This window comes from Galleria mellonella, unplaced genomic scaffold (assembly GCF_026898425.1).
Source record: "Galleria mellonella isolate WM207_F2 unplaced genomic scaffold, CSIRO_AGI_GalMel_v1 utg99, whole genome shotgun sequence".
NCBI classification, from domain to species: Eukaryota; Metazoa; Arthropoda; class Insecta; order Lepidoptera; family Pyralidae; genus Galleria; species Galleria mellonella.
In genome coordinates this window covers 2,656,969-2,679,897 of record NW_026442184.1, presented here as the reverse complement: position 1 = coordinate 2,679,897, position 22,929 = coordinate 2,656,969, and the positions used below count along the sequence as shown (strand labels likewise).

General features: G+C 35.5%; 1 protein-coding gene across 1 annotated transcript in view; it reads left to right on the top strand.

Annotated features, from left to right (window-relative positions):
- Positions 1-799: 799 nt before the first annotated feature.
- LOC113515912 (GTP-binding protein REM 1) overlaps positions 800-22,929 on the top strand; it is a 201,155-nt gene continuing 179,025 nt past the window's right edge. Inside the window, exon 1 of the mRNA XM_031912733.2 lies at positions 800-1,331. Within this exon, the coding sequence (XP_031768593.2) occupies positions 908-1,331 (424 nt within the window). The 5' untranslated portion in view covers positions 800-907. The remainder of the gene's footprint in view (positions 1,332-22,929) is intronic.

The window sequence follows — 22,929 nt, the reverse complement described above, 5'->3', positions numbered from 1 at the left end:
TGAAGTAAAGCTGTAAAATTCCAGGACACGGAGGTCTAAGGATTCTTTAGTCCTCAGAAATGGTAAACCAATAAGTATCCAATATATTAGTCCAATAGTGGGCTAATAGATTGTTCTAATTATAGTGCGTAGATTTAAATACATAATAAATTAACATAAAAGTTAGAAATGACAAATAATTAATTAAAATTACAAATATAAATAAAAAATAAAAAGGCTTTGAAAATAATGAAATGTGTCCAGTAATGTGTACTAATTTTGTTTGTTCATTTGTAATGAATAAACTCAAAAACTATTCAAGCAATTTAAAAAAATATTTCACCTATAAAAACTATATTATCAGCGAGTTACATACACTATATATTTAGTATTCAAAAATTCTACAAACCTGTGCCAAGTCGGGCTGGACCACTAGTGTCATATATCGTCATAGTCGTAGAATACTGACGGATCTGACAAATATTACATATAAAGATCCGTCAGTATTCTACGACTATGACGATATGAAAAAATATATATATATAATTAATACTTACATAAAATTAACAATGTTAAATAATAATATATTAATATAAATAATATACATTTTGTAGAAAATATTAATCAAGATAAAAGGTAAATTAATTACTTCACATTCTTTGATTCAATTACTTATTTAAACTTTCTTCGAACCCATTAACAAGTTATCCATTTGAAAATCTTTGTCTTCCCATCAACATTTCAATCCATTAACAATTGAGCATTTTCTCGCGCAAACGCAACAAACAACTCTATTATAAACATAAATTAGTGGCATTTAAAAGAGCAATGATTGCGATCGTACAAACTGCGATGCAACAAGTAACCGCCCGCCCTAGCGGTGGGCGGGGGAGCGGACGGCGGAACGAGATTCAGTACCGCCGCGACCATGTCCACGGACGGACGTACGAAGCGTTCGCAGTCGATATGCGCGCCCGCCTCCGCGAGTATGGAAGCTCTAGTGGCTCCGATGGAAACGACCCCGGCGCCTCGCAGGAGGCCGGCCGCTAGGTCGCAGTCCGCGAGGATCACCGGCGGACGCTCCGTCCGTCACAGGCGGCAGCAGCAGCAGCAACAGCTCGACAGAGAGACCAGAGCTAGGTACAGCTCGGAGCCACGGCTCGCCGAAGCCGAGACACCACCTCAAGTCCGTCGACAAGCGTCTGCTCGCCGTCGCCCTCCGCCCGGACAGCACAGCCAGCCGCGCCGCTCCAACGCGTTCCTCGACGTCCCCAGGAGCACCCACCAGCCGGAAGAGGAACCAGACGAGGACTCCTACCGGCTGCGCACCTTCAACATCACACAGAAAGGAGGTCAGTGCTAGCGGCCACGTTCATTCACCTCGCGACTAAATTTAAAAGTTTCAGTGTACAAGCTTTTTATATTTCGATTTCGGAACGGAAATTTGGCAGTCGGCCTGCTTCGCTCTCTCGTTCAGTATTCGTGTGTGAATGCCGAATTTTCACGGCACACGGAAGAGTTGGTGATGGGACGAGCAGTAACCGGGTTAGGTTAGGCGAACGTTTAAAACGCTAGCATGAATCACGAGGCATAAAATTTACGAGACCTCCATAAATCAATTGATGGACAAGAATATTTAAAAATAAACGTGTGTGAACACGTGTAAAACTGCTCCTCGTACGCAGGTGCCCTTACGCATTAAAAAATTATTTCCACCAATATTTCATAGAGGTAACGAAAAATATATGAGATGTTTCAACGGTAATACCGCTGTCATTATTTTTCAGAAAAAATAAGATTAATAGTGTCATAAAGTTAGTACCCACGGTCATGTGAGCTTCGGATATACGTTTTCCAATATACACAACGCGGCATTTATTTATCAAAATGGCGTCTTCAGTAAACAATGACTGTGGTGCCTGTTTAACATAATGCATATTGAATAGAATGAACAGAATCGTCGGCAGCGAAACTCGCCTGTCTTTGTTAGACAGCACACCCTTCATACAGCTCCACTTCGTACAATATCGATCGATTGTTATTTACTTATATAAAATGTGTTAACGATTTCAAATTCCTATGCACCATATGTATATATCACTCAGAAATATATATATATAATATTGAAGTAATAATTTTATAATTTTTTAATATAAAATTTTAATATATCTACAATCTGAAAGATAAAGATTTGGAAACAACTATCAACTTGTTTCATAGTTTGTATTTTAAACAATTATGCACTTGTAGTTTAAACTTATTGTCAAATTAAACCATCTTATTAGCTAATATGTTTTTGAAAAACAAATAATAACATTGTCATTTTATTATCACTATTTCAACCGTTAATCGATATTTTTTAAACCTTTACATCATTATAATCATCATCATCATCATCATATCAGCCGTTAACTGTCAAATGCTGAACATAGGCCTGCCCCTGTAAGGGAATCCCCAAGGATCCCATACACTGCCGTAAATAAAGGCTTCGTGCCACTTGACATGCCAATTTCATTATAAAGAATTTAAGTGCCAATAAAATCAATACATATAATAATATACACTTAGATTATATAGATAGAGCATCGAATCTCAAAAACGGGTTAACTTTTTGTCAGCCAATTGTCAAATTAGCTGACTCGTTTTTTTATCAGTGCTCCATATAATGTATCTTGACGTATCTACATTTAATTATTTATTAAATAAAATGAGTTTTTACGCATTAAAAAGATGCAAAAATTATAATACAAAATAAATATAGAAATTATAAAGGAAACATAGATAGATACTCTTTATTGTTTCCTCCAAAAGATTACAATAGTAAACTTATTAGAAATATAAACAAGAAATAATCACAATGAGAAAACATTGGGCGACCTTATAGCAAAGAGCGATCTCTTCCAGGCAACCTTTGGATGGAGAGGAGTAATTATAAACAATTTGGTGGGAGGCACGATGAAATAATTTATCACGCAAAATTGTATGAAAAAAATGACTAGCTTTTCTCGAAGCATTTGTATGGAGACACTCTATCTATATAATCTAAGAATACATAATACACAGTGCTAATATAATAGTATTGTTTTCTCTCTGTGACCCTTTCTTGTAATTGTTTGTATTTATAATAAGTTTACTATTGTAATCTTTTGGAGGAAACAAGAAATAGTATCTATCTATCTACTAATATGATACTTTCTATCAGAAAGAATGTCAGTCGATCGCTTGGGTACCTCTGTCCCATTCGTGTTTCTACCGTGAAGCAGTTGTGTTTGCATGGCTGTGTTTCGGTTTGAAGGATGGGATATGGCGTGCATTTACAGGGTACAGAGGAATAACACCTGAGTCCTCAGGAATGGCAACGCATGGGGGGTATCATGGGCGAAACAGTATGCTCTGTTATATCCATGGTATTGCTCATGTCTATAGGCGACGGTTACCACTTTCCATCAGGTGGGCCGTCAGCTTGTTTGCCATTCTAAGTTGTATAAAAAAAATCTAAATCGCATAAAAAAACAGTAAGTACTAATATTTATAAATATCAAACAATTAATTATGTACTTTACTTTAATCGGATTATTGTAAATATATTAATTTATAAATGTAGCAAGAAAAAAGTAAAAATAAATTCAATAATCTATGTTACTGTGTATACTTTGTTATAAAGAGGAAAGAACTAAAAAAATACTCAATCGATTTAAAAAATTCTTTCACCTATAGAAAGCTGCATTACCAGAGAGTAACATAGGCTATAAATTATTTTCGAATAATCGAAAACGAGCCGGATCACTAGTGTTATATAAATATTTTATATATAAATTAGCTATATACTAAATTCATAATTTAGTTCTAATGAAAGAAATAACTAGATATCCATATTTCATTGTCAGTAAAAACAAAAAATGGAAAATGAGATCAACGATCTGCAAAGAACGAAGTCAACGAACGTCGACGCGATGTCTAAATAAAAAACAAAAAAATAAATAAAAGTCTGTGATAGATTACCTGATAGGGAATGGCAATGTATCACGAATTAACACAGATAGACTACGAGTAGCAATGTATCACGAATAGATAGCTACATACATACTTGATATAACTACGAATCGCGCGAGGATGGCGTCCTTTGCTGTCATAATTTTCTAAGCCGCCTTTATGTATCTCTTATATATTATATAACTAATGATTTGCCCCAGTTTTGCATGGATAATATAGCAATATACAGTTTTAAAATTTATTCATTATAAACAAACTGTTTATATAGCTTGAAGAACTGACAACCGATGGGAAATAAAGGTCCTTGAGTAGCGACCCCGTACGGGCAAACGTAGTGTAGGACGACCCCCCACTAGATGGAGTGACGACCTCAAATGCATTGCATGCAGGGAGTCAGTGGATGTAGGTGGCTCAGAACCGTTCCTAATGGTTGTCTATGGGGGAAGCCTATGTCCAACAGTGGACGGATAATGGCTGAAATGATGATGATGATGATGAAATAATCAAATCTTTCCTGTTTAAAATATTAATATAGTAAAACATCTGACTGAATGGATTAATAAATGAAATTAAATGCACGAATGAATGATCAACTGATACAGACAAATGTTAACTGTACTCTGAATTGACGTATTTTTTTTAATAACTAGAAACTAAGAACAAGGAATTACATAGGAGTGATAAAATTGTCAATTCATAGCAGGCTAGTGTATAGAAAATGTTATACGGACGTATAACCCTACCAAATTCAGATACAACCTGCTTGCATACTTTCTACATAAACCGTGTCGAATATGTAATCTAGTAATGTAAAATTTGTCACTGACAAATAATTGTCATATTAAACATTTTCTATACACTAACCTATTATGAATTGAGAAAAATAACAACTAATGGTGTATCTTTCGTCCTGTTTTTTACTAATTATATTTGCATAAGAAGAAAGGAGGTAACCATATGATTTACAGTTTTTATTTTATCATTCTTTCTATGTAATTCCTTGTTCTTAGACTAGAAACGACAAGGTGACAGCCCATCTGATCGAAAGTGGTAACCGTCGCATATACACTATGTATGTATATATATATACACACATATATATACATATATATATATATATATATATATATATGTATATGTATATATATATATATGTATATGTATATATATATATATATATATGTATATGTATATATATATATATATATATATATATGTGTATATATAATAAATAGAATAGACAGGAGCACTACCACAGGTACCACTAACACACTCAATTCTCGTAGTCGTCATATTTCCTTCCTGAGGACTCTTTTTTTAAATGAGTGTTAATTATATGGCAACCCCGCCTGTGTTAACGATATCTTATCTTAAATTCGCATATGGGGTCAGCTAAGCCGTTGCACGTCGACTCATCGGGATCTTTTGTGTTTCACCCTGCTTTATACCATCATTTTATAGATCCTATGTATTACCTTAACGATATCCCGCAGTTTAAGATATCTGTAGTCCCCTGGCTCTGGATAAGCCATTCCCAGTAGACTCATACGCGTACTTGCCAACGAATCACAGTTCCACATCAAGTGTTCCATGGATTTCGATTTCTCCCCGCACAGTCTGCACTGTGTGTTCGAAGATAGACCCATTTTGTATAGTCATATTTCCTTCCTGAGGTCTTTTTTTTTTAATAAGTGATAATTATGTAGTAACCCCCGCTTGTGTTAACGGTATACACTGGCGGGGCACCAGTGATAGATGATAGGTCAGGATGAAAAGGCAGGTTTTTTTTAATGGGTGGTAATGGTATGGTAACCCCGTCTGCGCTATTGGTATACACTGGCGGGGTACCAGTGAGGGATGATAGATGAAGATGAAAGTAGGTCAGTTAGCCCATCCTGACGAATAAAACTAGAATTAGTCACGATGGTTTCCAGGGGGAACCACGTGGAGGTCGACCTGACAAGGTATATTGCTAGTAATAGGGCTATTTGACCCCATTACTTACAATCCCTTTCCCCCCTTGAAAAGGCAGGTTAGTTAGCCCATTGTTATGATACACCTGAAATTCACAGTCGTTGCCACGATTGGCAGGCTTTGGTGATGTTTTAAAAGGGGCTCTGCTGCCCATCCCTGCCTCCCCTTAGTCGTCTCTTATGACACCCACGAGAAAGGAAGGAGTGGCTTATTCTATGATGGGACAATATGACAATGAAATGCAATACAATACACAGTAGCAACAGATCAAAATAAATCCATTGAATATATATAAATTTTACAAAATAATAAATTAAATATATATTTAAATAAAGTAATTTAATTTATTCAATTAACTATGTGTACATACGTGATTGTTTTATTAGAAATATATTAATTAACATTATAAAAACATTTGTTAATCAACCACTTGTATAAATTCTTACTCGAATTAGATTTTATTTAGTTGTTTTAGCTGTTCAGGCGAATTGTTAAATATTTTATGTAAATGCCATAAAATAACAATTTGTGATGGATAGTAACGTCTTTAATAAGAGATATGCTAATTAAATTAAAACCCTAAGGTTGTCTTGAAAAGACAACCTTAGGGTCTCAGCAATAAGACCGCTTTACTGTACTTATACAATTGTATCATTGCATTTATTAATTGTCTTGTTTATTTCCTATATTGTATAATGCAAATAAAGTATACTCATTCATTCATTCATTAAATGTGATCCTTTCTTATGTAATTAGGGCTAGACCAGAGGGAAACTTTGTACAAAAGTCGATTGCTTGGGTATCTCTATCACATTCGTGTTTCTACCGTGAAGCAGTTGTGTTTGCATGGCTGTATTTCGGTTTGAAGGGTGGGATGTGGCGTGAATTTACAGGGTACAGATGAATAACATCTGAGTCCTCAGAAATGGCAACGCGTGGAGGGTATCATGGGCGAAACAGTATACTCTGTTATGTCTATGGTACTGCTCATGTCTAGAGGCGACGGTTACCACTTTCCATCAGATGGGCCGTAAGCTTGTTTGCCATTATAAGTTGTATAAAAAAAAATCTAAAATCATTAGTTTAAACGATGAAATAGAAATTAGTATACGTTGACAAAAATGCTGATGACTTTAGTACAAACGTTCTCCCTAATAGGTACATAGAAAAAAGTGTATGAAATGAGAAAGAAATATATGAGAAAATACCATTACCACTCCCGAGACTCTTGGCATGGGTATGGATAGTCATAAATAACTCATTACTCATGTTTTTTTGCGCATCTAAAGAAAATTGTAAGCATGCATACATACAAACATAAATACTATGGATATCACAGTATACACTGTGTCACCCATACGGCACCCCTCGTACGTCGTCAGCGATGAGAACTATGTCGTGAGGTATGTGTCAGTGACGGAGATCTTATAGATGTCCAAGTCATTCAAAATTATTATTACCCGTATTATATTATATTAGCTGTATCCCATGGCTTTGCCCGTGTGAGTCAGTACATAAATTATCCTGTATACATATAGTTAGGGTATATATCTAACCGTGTACCAAATTTAATTCAAATCCGTTCGGTAGTATTTGTGTGAAAGATTAAAAAACATCTATCATTAACATCGTTAACATTCGTATTTACAATATTACTAGCTTTTACTCGCGACTTCGTCTGCGTAACTGGAATATCTTCTCTGGAATCCTACTCTATCCCATATGGTATGTATATACCAAATTTGATAGTGTTAAGGTCCCAAGAGGTAATAAACAAACTCACTTTCACATTTATAATGTTAATATTAGTTTACCATTCTGCCTAAAGTTAACTACTTCGGGAGTGAACAATTCTTGTTGAATTCGTCACGATGGGCTAACTGACCTGCTTCATCCTCACCTATCATCCCTCACTGGTGCCTCGCCTGGTGGGCCAACTAACCTGCATTCATTCTCACCTATCATCTTCCACTGGTGCCTCGTCGGTGTATACCGATAGCGCGGGCGGGGCTACCAATCCATTTTCACCCATTAAAAAAAAATATCGGTACTATAAATGAATGTACAAAGACATAAAAACAAATAAATTAATAAGTAAATAAATAAATAATTTTTTTTCACTGTGTTACATTGTGATATACAGTCCAATATATTATATATAAATATAAATATAAATATATATATATATATATATATATATATATATATATATATTATTGCACTAAAACATACAGTAACAACAATAAGTTAATAACAATTTTAGCAAAGGCGAACTTATCTCTAAAAGAGATTTCTTCCAGTCAACCTAACACAGTGGCATAGGCAATATAATATCACACATCAAAACTTTTCTACAATGAAAACGCGCTCATATCAATACAGTGCTCGTCCAACTGGAACAAAATTGACAGCTGGTATGTTGGAAACCAATTTACGGTTCGACACAACGCTACAGATATATCGACTCATCAAAACTTGCCTTCAAAACCGTAAACTTTTCAAGTGTTGAAATGATCTCATTTTATGTTGGGCGGACATTTTAGCTTGATAAGTGCCCCTTTGATCACGACACGACTCATGATAATGAGTTTCCGCGGTTTATGGGAGTTAATTAAAAAAAATATATATTAAAAATGCTACTTCAGTTATGAATGGTAAGCATAAACGTTTTCCATTAAAAATTATGATAATAATCGATTGTGCGGTGTGGTCCTGGCATAAAATGGGCCATCCCTTCCTTTCCCATGGGTGTCGTGAGGCGATTAAGGGAACTAAATAGTCGAGAGATGGGCAGCAGCGTCCCTCTTAAAACGTCACCAAAACCTAACTGCGATTGCCAATTCACCTGCCAAGCACGGTAAATACTGACAAAACCTTATGAGGAAGACCTATGTTCAGCAGTTGAAAGTAAACGAGTGATGATGATCAGTTCAAAATTGGCAAAGATAGACACATTTTCATATTTATCTTTGAATAGGTTTAGTAGAAAAAAAAAACTACTTTAAACATGAATAAAATGATTTGGCGTAAACACTTTTGATTTAAACAAGAATCATTGAAATCGCTTTAAAATTGTTCATTACATATTTTTGCGTGTGCAGCTTCAAATAGATTTTTCAATAAGATAGAATTTAATAGAATTTTCCTATAACCGAACTGGTTCTGATATTGGTGGTGGATGCTTTTCAAGCGACTTCAAAATGAGGACGAGGAGAAGGTGTTTAAATCGGTTGTATTTTTTTTTTATATTTGTTACCTCATAACTCAGTCAGTTATAAACTGATTTGGAAAATTCTTTTTTATCTAAAAATCTTTTTAAATTTCCTACTTACAAATTGGTCCTATAGAAATTTGATTAAAAGTAAATCAGTACTTTAGCTTTTAAATCAAAATAACTGGTTTTGACACATTTGAAGTTTTTTTTTTTTTTGTGGGAACACAATCTAATTATATATCGAATTATAGTTTAATAATAATTTATTTAAAAAATTTCTCTGCAAAAAATAGCAAGACAAAATTAATATAAAACCATTACAGAAGTAGATTTATTTATTTATTATTATTTCTCACCACAAACAATTAAGGACTTAATATCTATAACTTGCAAAACATTTTAACAATATCATTTGTGGGAGCTGGTGCCTGTACTAGGTGTTAAACCTGTATTTTTTTTTTTTATACAACTTAGAATGGCAAACAAGCTGACGTCCCACCTGATGGAAAGTAGTAACCGTCGCCTATAGACATGAGCAGTACCATGGACATAATAGAGTATACTGTTTGCCCCATGATACCCCCCATGCGTTGCCATTCCTGAGGACTCAGATGTTATTCCTCTGTACCCAGTAAATTCACGCCATATCCCACCCTTCAAACCGAAACACAGCCATGCAAACACAACTGCTTCACGGTTGAAACACGAATGGGACAGAGGTACCCAAGCAATCGACTTTTGTACAAAGTCTCCCTCTGGTCTGTATTACAAGTCACCAGCACCCTTATCTCGAACAGTACAAATTTTACAAATGAAAACTTTCACAAAAAAGGTGATGGTGAGTACATAAAAAAATTCAGATACAGTGCGTACACAAAATAAATAGCTTTCGATATGTATAACTTTAAAACAAAAACAAACTATATGCTAGGGTTAATAAGAATGCATTAAAATATAAGTAAAAAATGTGTGACACGAGTGTATGTTATGTATGTGTATTTGTATCTGAACGTGTGAGTATAAATGTATGAAGTATTAAGATGGTTATAAATTATCAAATATCAATCAAGTTTGTTGATATAATCGCAAATTACACACATAGAAGAAAAACAGGCGAATTACAAAGCTCGTGTTCTTTTGAAAATCGCTTAAATCTTTGTGGTTATTACAAAAGTTTCGAGGGGAAACGTGTCAACGCGTGTATCCGGCCTCCCTGTTTCCCATTAAAAGTGTTCGTAGTGAACTGCAGCCACTTTGTGTTTGTGTATGCGTGCGTGTGCGTGCGTGTGTGCGTGTATAAAGATATATGTAGGTTTATATTTATATAAATGTGTTTGTTTTGACAGAGAGGGCGGTTAACGATGACTCCTAGACCGGTATACCGTTCGCAACAACTTAAATTAGTCGTATCTCTTTGATGGGCTGGTTCACCTGCCTCCTTGGGCTACTGTCTTTCTCCAGGACGTAGCTAAGAATCCTCACGAGCTTCGGAGCACGCACAAATATTGTATTGAAATAGTCTGGCGTGATGTAGGGTACTTCAAATGTCAATGACACATATCTAATAGTTCTTCCATTAATATTGTAGAAACTTAGTTTTATTATGATAACTAGCAAGTTGCACACAAAAACATGTCATAGCACACTATGAAATTTCACTTATATGTCGTTTATTATAAAATACCAGAGGGAGACTTTGTACAAAAATCGATTGCTTGGGTACCTCTGTCCCATTCGTGTTTCAACCGTGAAGCAGCTGTGTTTGCATGGCTGTGTTTCGGTTTAAAGGGTGGGATATGGCGTGAATTTACTGGGTACAGAGGAATAACACCTGAATCCTCAGGAATGGCAACGCATGGGGGGTATCATGGGGGAAACAGTATACTCTGTTATGTCCATGCTACTGCTCATGTCTATAGGCAACGGTTACCACTTTCCATCAGGTGGACCGTCAGCTTGTTTGCCATTGTAAGTTGTATAAAAAATCAAAAAATATAAATAAATAAATACACGAAACAGAGCGTATGCTGCTAACAAACCGTCATTACTTTTCGCGCCAACGCCATATTGCTTTTTTTTTATTTAATCAGTCCGAACATAGTTGCGCTCAGGTACGATGCGACAGCACTCTCACGTGGTAAAACGACTTTCAAGCCGTGCGATGCAACCGGTATCGGATTAATGAAAATTAAACTAGCCCAAATAATGTTAGTATTATATATTTGAAATACAATGATTTGTAAATTATGTAAATATTTATTACTGTTGTTTTAATTTCTGTTTTGCACTACTGCTGCCCACTCACAACTTTCTTGCCACTGTGTTAGGTTGACTGGAAGAGAGTTTAAAGATAAGTTCACCTTTACTTATTATACATTATGGCTAATTGTTATTATTACTGTACGTTTTCATAAAGAGTGTTAAAATCTTACTCGTCATCATCTCAGCCATTATCTGTCCACTGCTGAACATAGGCTTCGCCCACAGACTGCCATAAGGAACGGTCCTGAACTACCTGCATCCACTGACTTTGCAGTACATTTGAGGTCATCACTCGATCTAGTGGAGGTACTCCTTCCGATTGCCCGTATAGGGTCACCATTCGAGAACCTTTCTTCCCCATCGGTTGTCGGTTCTTCGAGTTATGTGACCAGCCCATTACCACTTCAGCTTACTTATCCTTCTATAATATAATATTTTATTAAATTATTTTATTATTCTACACATTACGCGTACAGTATTTGTATTTTTTATACAACTTAGAATGACAAACAAGCTGATAGCTCACATGATGGAAAGTGGTAACCATCGCCTATAGACATGAGCAGTACCATGGACATAACAGAGTGTACAGTTTCGCCCATGATCCCCCCAATCATGGCTATTCCCGAGGACTCAAGTATTATTCCTCTGTACTTATAGGGTACAGAGGAATAACATCTGCCATATCCCACCCTTCAAACAAACATGCAAAAACAACTGCTTCACGGTAGAAACACGAATAGGACAGAGGTGCCCAAGCAAACGACTTTTGTACAAAGTCTCTCTCTGGTAATATATAATATTATAATTTTCATAATTTACCTCAATAGCATGTGAACGTATAAACGATGATAATGACAGTGAAAAATAATGGAAAACATGTCATAATACTGACATGACATAATACATAATAATTTTCGTAGAATATTCCCACAAAAACTCTATTATATTTATGATTCAGTAATATGAGAGTCTCTCTTGAAGAATGCTCTATATATTATGTTATAAATGAAATACTACATCCACAGATGAAATACGAGAGATGTTTCATATAAAAATACTTCAAAAGGAAATAGGCTCTTAATTTGTCCTCTTTCTTTCTTTTCGTATGCTACACGTGTCGTTGGCAATTGTGGAAAAAAAAATATTACTTGTACCAATCAATAATATTCACTCCAATGTCAAATATTCCCATATCTCTGTCTTTACCCTAAATCCCTAGCAGGATAGATGAAAAGAATCTGTATGAATTTGATCAAAATTCAAATTGCTGTTAGTTGGAATAAAATCGTTAGCATTTTTATAAATATTTTATTTTATTCGAGCTATGAGAATTGTCGGTGATCCCAGACTTACAAGCGGTATCGAACCCTTAAGCTGTGTTACGGTTTGAAGGGTGGGATATGGCGTGAATTTACTGGGTACGGAGGAATAACACTCGAGTCCTCAGGAATGGCAACGCATGGGGGGTATCATGGGCGCAACAGTATACTCTGTTATGTCCATAGTACTGCTCATATCTATAGGCGACGGTTACCACTTTCCATCAGGTGGACCCAGCTTGTTTGCCATTCTAAGTTGTATAAAAAAAAAGTCTTAGGGCGAGATTTTGCCTCCCTCTGCGTGTTCTACCGCTTGTACAACGGATTGTGCTCAGAGAAATTGTTCAATATGATGCTCACGGCCACTTTCCACCATCGTACGGCTCGCCATCGACAGGGAGTTCATCTTTATATCCTACAGCTTCAATGAGCGCGGTTTCAGATATGTTTCCTTCCACGAACACTCAGGTTATGGAATGAGCTTCCTGCCGAGGTTTTCCCAAGAGACTACAGCATGGGGTTCTTCAAAAAGGAGGTAAAGTGTTTTTTTCAGGGTAGGCAACGCACGCGTAATACCTCTGGTATTGCAGGTATTCATAGGCTACGGTAACCACTTACCATCAGGTGGGCCGTATGCTTGTTTGCCACTTCAGTGGTATAAAAAAATCATCATTATCATCACCATCATCATCATCATCATATCAGCTATGAACTGTTCATTGAACTGAACAAAAACCTCCCCCATATGGAGGCTTTTGCTAATAGTTGCCACGCTCGAGAACCGTAGTTAGGCTTTGGTTTTAAGAAGGACGCTGCTGTCCATCCCTCGCCCTTCCTTAGTCGCCTCTTACGACACCCACGGGAAAGAAAGGGGTGGCCTATTCTTTGCCGGGAGCACATGGCGATATACAATAATCAAGATGAATAATAAGCTTACTTTATTGTTGACAGATTTAAAATGATTTTAAATTAACCACTGAGTAACTGAAGTGACGTATTTCATAATCTAATCACCGTAACTCAGTGTTATTATAAATTATACTCCCGGTAAAGACACTGTTCTTATTTCACAAATTACCCGTTCTACTAATGTTGAGTGGAATCTCCTGTTATCATATTTAAGTACATTATCAATATTGTATCATAATTTTTAACTCCGTCTCAGCGTAATACTCGTAACTTCCGAGATGCCGTGGAGAGGTTTTCTTTGAAAATTTTGATCTATACTTACACATACGCATCTCTCTTTCACTTGGTCGTGCCGAAACTTAAGAACGATTTAACTAAAAAAACTTAAAAACGAAGAAGAACGAAATGCGTTCACTTCTTTTTTATTTTTTTGTAATACTTTTGCCAGTAGTTGCCACACTTGGCAAGCGGAGTAGCTTAACTAAAATAACTTAAAAACAAAGAAGAACGGAATTCGTTCCTCTATTTTTTTTTTTCATGTTTTCTAATACTTTTGCCAGTAGTTGCCACACTTGGCAAGCGGTTGGCAACCGCAGTTAGGCTTTAGAGATGTTTTAAAAGGGACGCTGCTGCCCATCCCTCGCCCTCCTTAGTCGTCTCTTACGAAAGGAACGCCACGGGAAAGGAAGGGGTGGGTTATTCTATGCGCGACCATACGGTTATATTAGTAATTATGTATTAATGCTTATGTATTTCATATCATCCTTTATACATTTATATCATCATATATATCATCCTGTATGTATAATGATGAATAAGAAGAGTGACCCATTGTAATATAATTATAAAAACCCATTACCCCCATTAATAAATAAAATAACGTATATAATATCCAAATGGCTTTCATAATGGCGTCCCATACAAAATGGCTATTACCTGAGTACTTCCTTTGATGTAGGATTTTATTTGTTAAGTTTTATAAAGGCCTTACTAATATTACATAGGAAAGTGGATTTGTTTGATGTCTAATGGTGTCTCGGACCCAATCGTCACGAAATTTTACCAATAACGCGGGTGGATTTTTTTTTTATACAACTTAGAATGGCAAACAAATTGACGGCCCACCTGATGGAAAGTGGCAACCGTCGCCTATAGGCATGAGCAGTACCATGGACATAACAGTATACTGTTTCGTCCATAATACCCCCCATGCGTTGCCATTCCTGAGGACTCAGGTGTTATTCCTCTGTACCCTGTAAATTCACGCCGTATCCCACCCTTCAAACCGAAACACAGCCATGCAAACACAACTGCTTTACGATCAATTAGATCTCAAATTTTACACTTGACAACACATTTAGAGACTACGTGTTGGTGTTCAAAAAGGGTGTATTAAGGTTTCTTCAGGGTTTTTTTACTTATTTACGTATTTATTTATTTATATATTTATTCACAATAGTGTTTGTTGTATTTACATTATTTTCACCGGTACCTTTCCTGCACTGGATTACCCAAATTAAATTATTTTCTCTCTAACTACACTGGGTTGGCTGGAAGAGATCTCTTTCAGAGGTAAGTCCTCCCTTGCTAACAAGTTGTTAAACTAATCGTCGCATGTATTGTTTAAGTGCAATAAAGAATATATATATAAAACCTTAATACACCCGGTCGGATCGCTAGTTATTTATATATTTAATTGGGGGATCATTCTATACCTAACACGAACAGACAAATAAGTAATCAAATCTGCAAAGTGTTTAGAATACATAATTCAATTTACAAGGGAATTCATGAATTGCCAAAGTTCACCGGAGTCCAATTATGAGGGATAAAGCCGAAATTATGGATTGGTATTGAACTGGGGCGGAACTATGTCGGGATGTTTGTACCGTTTGCTGAATGTAGGCTAATCATTTTACGCTTAACATATGCCGGTGGATATTCCTTTTATTTAATACTAGTTAACCCGCCCGGCTTCGCTCGGGTAGATCAAATTTTCGAAAATAATGTATTGCCTGTATTACTCGCTGATAATGTAACAAACAAACATACAAAATAAACCATATCTTTCCTCTTTATAATATTAGTATAGATTAGCAAACTGCCTTGACTTCGCGCTATTTATTTTTAAACAAAATATAACCCAGTAGCTTTTACCTGCGGCTTCGCTCGCGTTAATCTCTAACTATACCAATAATCAAATTATTGTTATAGTTAGAGATAAAATAGTTAAAAAAGAAACCCATTCCCTTTAAGGAGTAGTTTGTAAAAAGAAATGTGTATATTTTAATTATAAAATATAAACAATAATTTTGCAAATTGGGGGATAAAAATAAATAAAAAAGTAGCAAACCAAAATTACCTCTCCCTCACTCCGTCCCCTATGAGAAGACAATCGACTTGGTAGTCGATTTTTCTAGGACACAATCTTAATTATTTAAATAAACTTTATTCCGCACCTCTGCACGCGTGGACTTTGGAAGTAGGTAAATATTTTTTTTATACAACTTAGAATAGCAAACAAGCTGACGGTCCACCTGATGGAAAGTGGTAAACATGAGCAGTACCACGGACATAACAGAGTACACGTCCATGCAAACACAACTGCTTCACGGTTGAAACACGAATGGAACAGATGTACCCAAACAATGGACTTTTGTACAACGTCTCCCTCTGGTTTTATTACCAAAGATAATAAAAATGAATTTAATAACTTGTATAAAAGTGTATCTTTTATAACTAAATAAAGTATTATTTATATTTGTATATATGTATATTACTATTACAAAGTATTAGGTAGTATTATTACGTATTCTGTCTACACCACAGCGCAGCCACTGGCACATTTTCTACTGCGAATATATTTATTAAATATACCACTATTACGTAGTACTTATGTATTCTATACGTACCTTATTGGAGCCACTAGCATGTTTTCTACGCAATATATCGCATATCGGAAACTTGGCTGTGTAGTTTCAATAAGATTTTATCCTTATGTTTTTTTTTTTATTAATGGGTGATGATGGAATGGTATCGCCTGCGCTAACGGTATACACTGGCGGGGCACCAGTGAGGGATGATAGGTGAGGATGAAAGCAGGTCAGTTAGCCCATTCTGATGAATTTCATTAGAATAAACTACGTTGGGTTCCGAGGGGAACCACGTGGAGGTCGACCTGATAGGATGTATTGCTGGCAATGGGTCAGTTAGACCCCATTACTAACAATTCCTTTTCCCCCTATCCTTATGTTCTATTGTGACATTCTCGTGGTGCAATGATGGACATGTTTTTATGTATTATTGTTATATCAGCGTTAACTATACTCTGCTAGGGGAAAGGGATTGTTAGTAATGAGGGTTAACAGGCCCAGTGCTAGCAATACACCGTATCAGGTCGACCTCCACGCGGTTCTCCCTGAAAACCATAGTGGTTAATTTTTGTTCAATTGGTCACTATGGGCCAACTGACCTGCCTTAATTTTTACCTGTCACCCTTCACTGGTACCCCGCCAGCGTATACTGATAGCACAGGTGGGATTAACATTCCATATTTAAATATTAATAAAAGAAACTGTTCACTGCTGAACACAGGCCTCCCAATAAGGAGTGGGGGGAGGGAGTTGCCAGTAGTTGTCATGCTTGCAGGCGGGTAGGAAACCGCAGTTAGGCTTTGGTGATTTTTAAAATTTTTTGTCCATCCCTCGGCCATTATGTTTCTTTTGTCGCCTCTTACGACACACAGGAAATATCAATCTTTCAACTTTTGTATGTCTGTCAATTATTTTTAATATAATAAAATTGTAACTAGAACTGTGTCTGTAGATTGGATATATTTGAACAGAATTGATATGAGAAGTCTTAATAAGACTTATTAATTTTATTATAATTAATAAGTATTCTAATTAAGCCAAAACAATATTTTTTGGCATCAAGTAAAAACTAGTACACCAAATTATATGCGGTTTCACATTTACGTTCCTGAAGATTTAACTTTACCCTTCTTTGCATAATGGTGGAAATTTCCATCATAACATTGAATGCCCAAAAATTATATAAAAGAACAAGTTCACTTTAAGTTGATCGTGTCTGGATACCTTTTTAATGTCCATTGCAGAAAAAAAAACATAGCTGGCAAATTTATTTTTTTAACCATTTCTCCTTTAAATTTGAACATGAATTATATCACCTAGATTTATTTCACCAATAAAAAAATCATGCAAAGAAGGGTTAAAAACTGGTGCATATTTTATCTTGATACTTCATCTAGAAGAATGAATGAATGAAAACTCTTTATTGTTCCCTTCAGAGAATGATACATATTATAAAGATTGACAATATGTACACGAACAAAATTAATACCTTTATTAAATAAACTTAATTACATAAAATCAAGATATAGAGGCAACAATGGGCGGCGTTATTGCTAAATAGCGATCTCTTCCAGGCAACCTTACAATAAAGAGGAATAATTAAAATTGTATCTGCTCAAGTTGTTTTTCTAATTGGTTTTCCTACTTCTGAAATCCTTTCATACGAAGTTAAATACTAATTTTTAATATATTTTCTTCTTAAATAAAGTATCTAGTTAGAATTTTATTATATTAAATTAAAATCTCGATTTACGATTAAATTGATGTAAATATAAGGTTTACCGCAGAACCTTCTTTAAATAAATGTTACCCAATAAAAATACCCAAAGGTAAGGTATAACATTACGCATAGTGTGTTTACACGGGTTGATTTTGATTATGCGGTCGTCTCTCAAAAAAATTTTTTTTATATACTTACTATTTATACATACAGAGGGTAATTTTATAATAGCTAGATATGTAATAATAATGATATTAATAACAGTTTCTATTAAACTATCGCGTTGTTTACACATTTATTTGAATTTACTGGGTACAGAGGAATAACACCTGAGTCCTCAGGAATGGCAACGCATAAGGGGTATCATGGGCGAAACAGTATACTCTGTTATGTCCATGGTACTGCTCATGTCTATAGGCGACGGTTACCACTTTCCATCAGGTGGGCCGTCAGTTTGTTTACCATTCTAAGTTGTATAAAAAAAAAACATTGTTTAAACATGTAATCGGGACTTAACGCGATGAAAAAGTCTCTTACAGGTGAATAGTCGCTCACTTCAGTCCCGTCGTGACCACGACGTCGTGCAATCCACGTCGAAACGACAATAAAGAAGCATGCTTTAACATCACGTTAACTTCAAATTGTGTGTTTAAAATAAATATTAATAACATTTATTTAACAAAACAATAGGCAAATAGTTATCACTATACATCATATACATATTCATAGACAGGCTATTATTTGTTAAAAAATGACACATTGCCATGTATTCCCGGCATAGGCCACCCCATGGTGTGGTATGGTGGATACGGCACAAAGCCTTCAGCGATCAAAGAAACAGTATGAAACCACACTCTTTGTTCGTCAATCAAACAATAAAAACCAAAAATGGAAAACTATTCTCACACTGGTTTATTTCCTTAATGGATGATAATGGAATAGTTACTACGCCTGCGCTATTGGTATACGTTGTTGGGGTACCAGTGAGAAATGATAGGTGAAGAGATGAATTCAACAATAATTAACCATACTTGTTTCTAGGACGAATCCGGCGTGGAGGTCTACCTATTAGAGTATATTGCTAGCAAAGGAATTTGTTAGGCTGAAGCCTAGAACGGAGTAAAGTAAATTCATTACTAACAATATCTTTCCCCCGTTCTCATCGGTTAGCCGTAATATACTTATACCGTATACACTATTTGATTTTTTTATAAAAGCTAATATTATATCCATACCATATCAGCTATTAACTTTCCACTGCTGAACGTAAGCCTTCCCCATAAGGAGGGTTTTGCCTGTAGTTGCCACGCTTAAATGAAAAAAGCTAATGGTAAGCAGATAATATGGCAAGTAATATGGAGGTCGCGGGGGGGAAAGGGATTGTTAGTAATGGAGACTGAGAATCCCATTGCTAGCAATATACTCAAACAGGTCGACCTCCTCGCGGTTCCCCCTGGAAACTATCATGGTTAATTCCTGATGGGCTTACTGGCCTGTTTTTATTCTCATCTATCATCCTTTACTGGTGCTCCGCCAGCGTATCCCGTTAGCGCAGGCGGGGTATGGTATGGTAACCATTTTCACCCATCAAAAAAAATGGGAGTCGCCACTACAGAAATTTATACTCTTGACGATTATCATCTTGACAGCCTGCAAATGTAATTCTTCATGCCCTTAATAAGAAGCAGAACGTGGTCAGGAAGACTATTTAACGTGGCATTTTAATTTAAAAAAATCACAAGTAAAAAGCTCGTTTTGTAAAAGAAGTAGCAAAGAAAAAAGTAAAACAATGCGGCAAGAAATCGCCAGTGACGAGGGCATTTTCACGGTTAAATTAATTGCGCGCGACATGCGACCTATTGTCGGTAAAAGTTGGATGCCATAACCTTGGAACTTTTGATTTTAGTACTAAGACTTTGTTGATTTATTATTTATGTGCTATTTAAGAACACGTTAACGTGATAAAGTCACGAAATCTTGAAAATAAGCAACCAAAATAAAGCAATTTATTTTCACTCTGGAGGCCATATTTATTTTATAGGCATGACCGGAGCTATTATTTAGTCAATGGCTTTTTTGTAATCGAAACAAAGGGCTTTAGACCCTCTTGCATGAACATGTGGTATCATTTTTATTTTTTTGTTTGAAGTCGTACTTTGTAGTACTACTGTACAAATATTTATATAATACAAGTATTGTCATAAGTAATATTGAAGCCAAGATGAAAATAACTTTCTAAGAAATCTAGAAATATTTGGTTTTTAGGAAAAATATAAAACTCGGCTCCGTTGTAATTTAAATATATGATTACCCTACTAAGTATTCTTATGAACTGACAAAGGGGGGGTTAATTAGACGCAAAATTTACCCATACCCCTTTACAATAATAATCCAGATATATTAATGTTCACTTCCCGTAATGATAGTCGCTGGTTCAAATCCGACTCGATGGTCCAAAATATTTAAACATTTCCGTAGTTAAAATTTTAATGTTATGTCATCACATACAAGTTTGGTTAAAAAGATAACAAAAATCGACAGCGTTGATATTAGACTACAGACAATCTAAGTATAACAAAAAACGCCATCTAGTGGCTTTTTATTAAACATGTCACAAAAAATCGACCCGTGTAAATCTGCATACTACGAAAGCATTGGATTGTATTTGGTATGCAAATGGTTTCAATCAGGGTGTTTCAATTCGTTTTGGAAATAGCAGGTAGGGTCTCGTCGTTTTAGTGTTTGTAGAGGACACTTGTACATTCGGTTTAATGAATCTGGGAACATAAACTGAATAATAAATGAACCTATCTGGCCCTAATTATATTTTAATTTATTCATAGTTTAACATTTACAGTGCAACAACCTAATTAATGTTATTATTTTTATGCTGTGTCATGTGCATCATAATAATCGATCAAAATTTTTTAAAATAAAGACATCAAATTAACCTACTTTTAAAACCTCGCTTTTCTCTACTCTATATAAGTGACCTAACGTAAAAATAGAGAGGAAAAAAGGGATCGTTGATAATGGGTTCTAACAGCCTCATTGCTAGCAATATATTCAATCAGGTCGACCTCCACGCGGTTTCCCCTGGAAACCATCGTGGTTAATTCATGTCGAATTCTTCACGATAGGCCAAATGACCTGCTTTCATCCTCACCTATCATCTACAACTGGCGCTCTGGGGGAGAAGGGATTATTAGTAATGGAGACTAGCAATCTCATTGCTAGAAATATACCCCATCAGGCCGACCTCTACGCGGATATCTCTGGAAACGATCCTGACTGTCTTATTCTTGAATTTGTCATGATGGGCCAATTGACCTGCTGCATCATAATTCATATTAATAGCGCAGATGGGGTTACCATTCCATTTTCACCATTAAAAAAAAACCTAATAGTAGATAGATGACCCCATATTAATCGTATATTTTTAATTTTTTTTATACAGAAAGAATAAACTAAATGTAATAATTCTTTTGTTTTATTTAATCTTTGCCGCTTCGAATTTGGCTGGAGTTAATCGAGTAACGGAATAAATGTAGGTATTTACAATTTCAGACACGGAAAGTTTGTTATTGTTGTTGTTGTTTACTTATTTATAACTGGTTATTTATAACTTATTTATATGCTGCAGATTTTCTCGTATAATTTAAAATAAAAAAAAAAATTATCGTAAGAAAGAGTGTCAGTACACTATTATGTATTACCTAAGTTTTTTTATACAACTCAGAATGGCAAACAAGCTGAGGCAATCACTTACCAGAGGGAGACTGTACAAAAGTCGATTGCTTGGGTACCTCTGTCCCATTCGTGTTGCCACCGTAAAGCAGTTGTGTTTGCATGGCTGTGTTTCCGTTTGAAGGGTGGGATATGGCGTGAATTTACTGGGTACAGAGGAATAACACCCGAGTCCTCAGGAATGGCAACGCATGGGGGGTATCATGGGCGAAACAGTATACTCTGTTATGTCTATGGTATTGCTCATGTCTATAGGCGACGGTTACCAGTTTCCATCAGGTGGGCCGTACCCTGTAAATTCACGCCATATCCCACTCTTCAGACTGAAACACAGCCATACAAACTCAACTAGCCATACGCTTTTCAGATGTGATAAAAAATATGTGATATAAATATTCAATCAATAATTTTCTACCATAAACATAACTTATAATTACTTTATAATTGCATTATTAGAAAAAAAAAAACTGAAATATTTATACATATAAACATAAGAAATACACATATAATAATGAAATAATTTTAATAAGACTTCACTGGGAATAGAAAAGAATGGAAGAGGAAAACATATTACGCCGACCCCAAATGATAGTTGGGATAAGGGTAGGAAGATGATGATGATGACTTCCACATATATTTTTTTCTTAAATAGGAAACATTTAAGTATGTATTATGTACTAGACAAGTTACAACTTCATTATTTTAATAAGATTTGTCGTTACTTTCAACAAAATACTGCTGTTTCCAATTGAAAGTTTAATTTTAGGGATGACTCTAGAGAATAGTCTCAGAATCGATAATCTAATCTCCTAATCTCTTACGTATTCGAAACACGGTCGGTCGGTGCATCATTCTTCCTAAATAACGGACTCTTAAGGGTCTTAAATTAATTAATATGCAATGAGTGTTGCCATGAACGAGCTACAATATTGTATA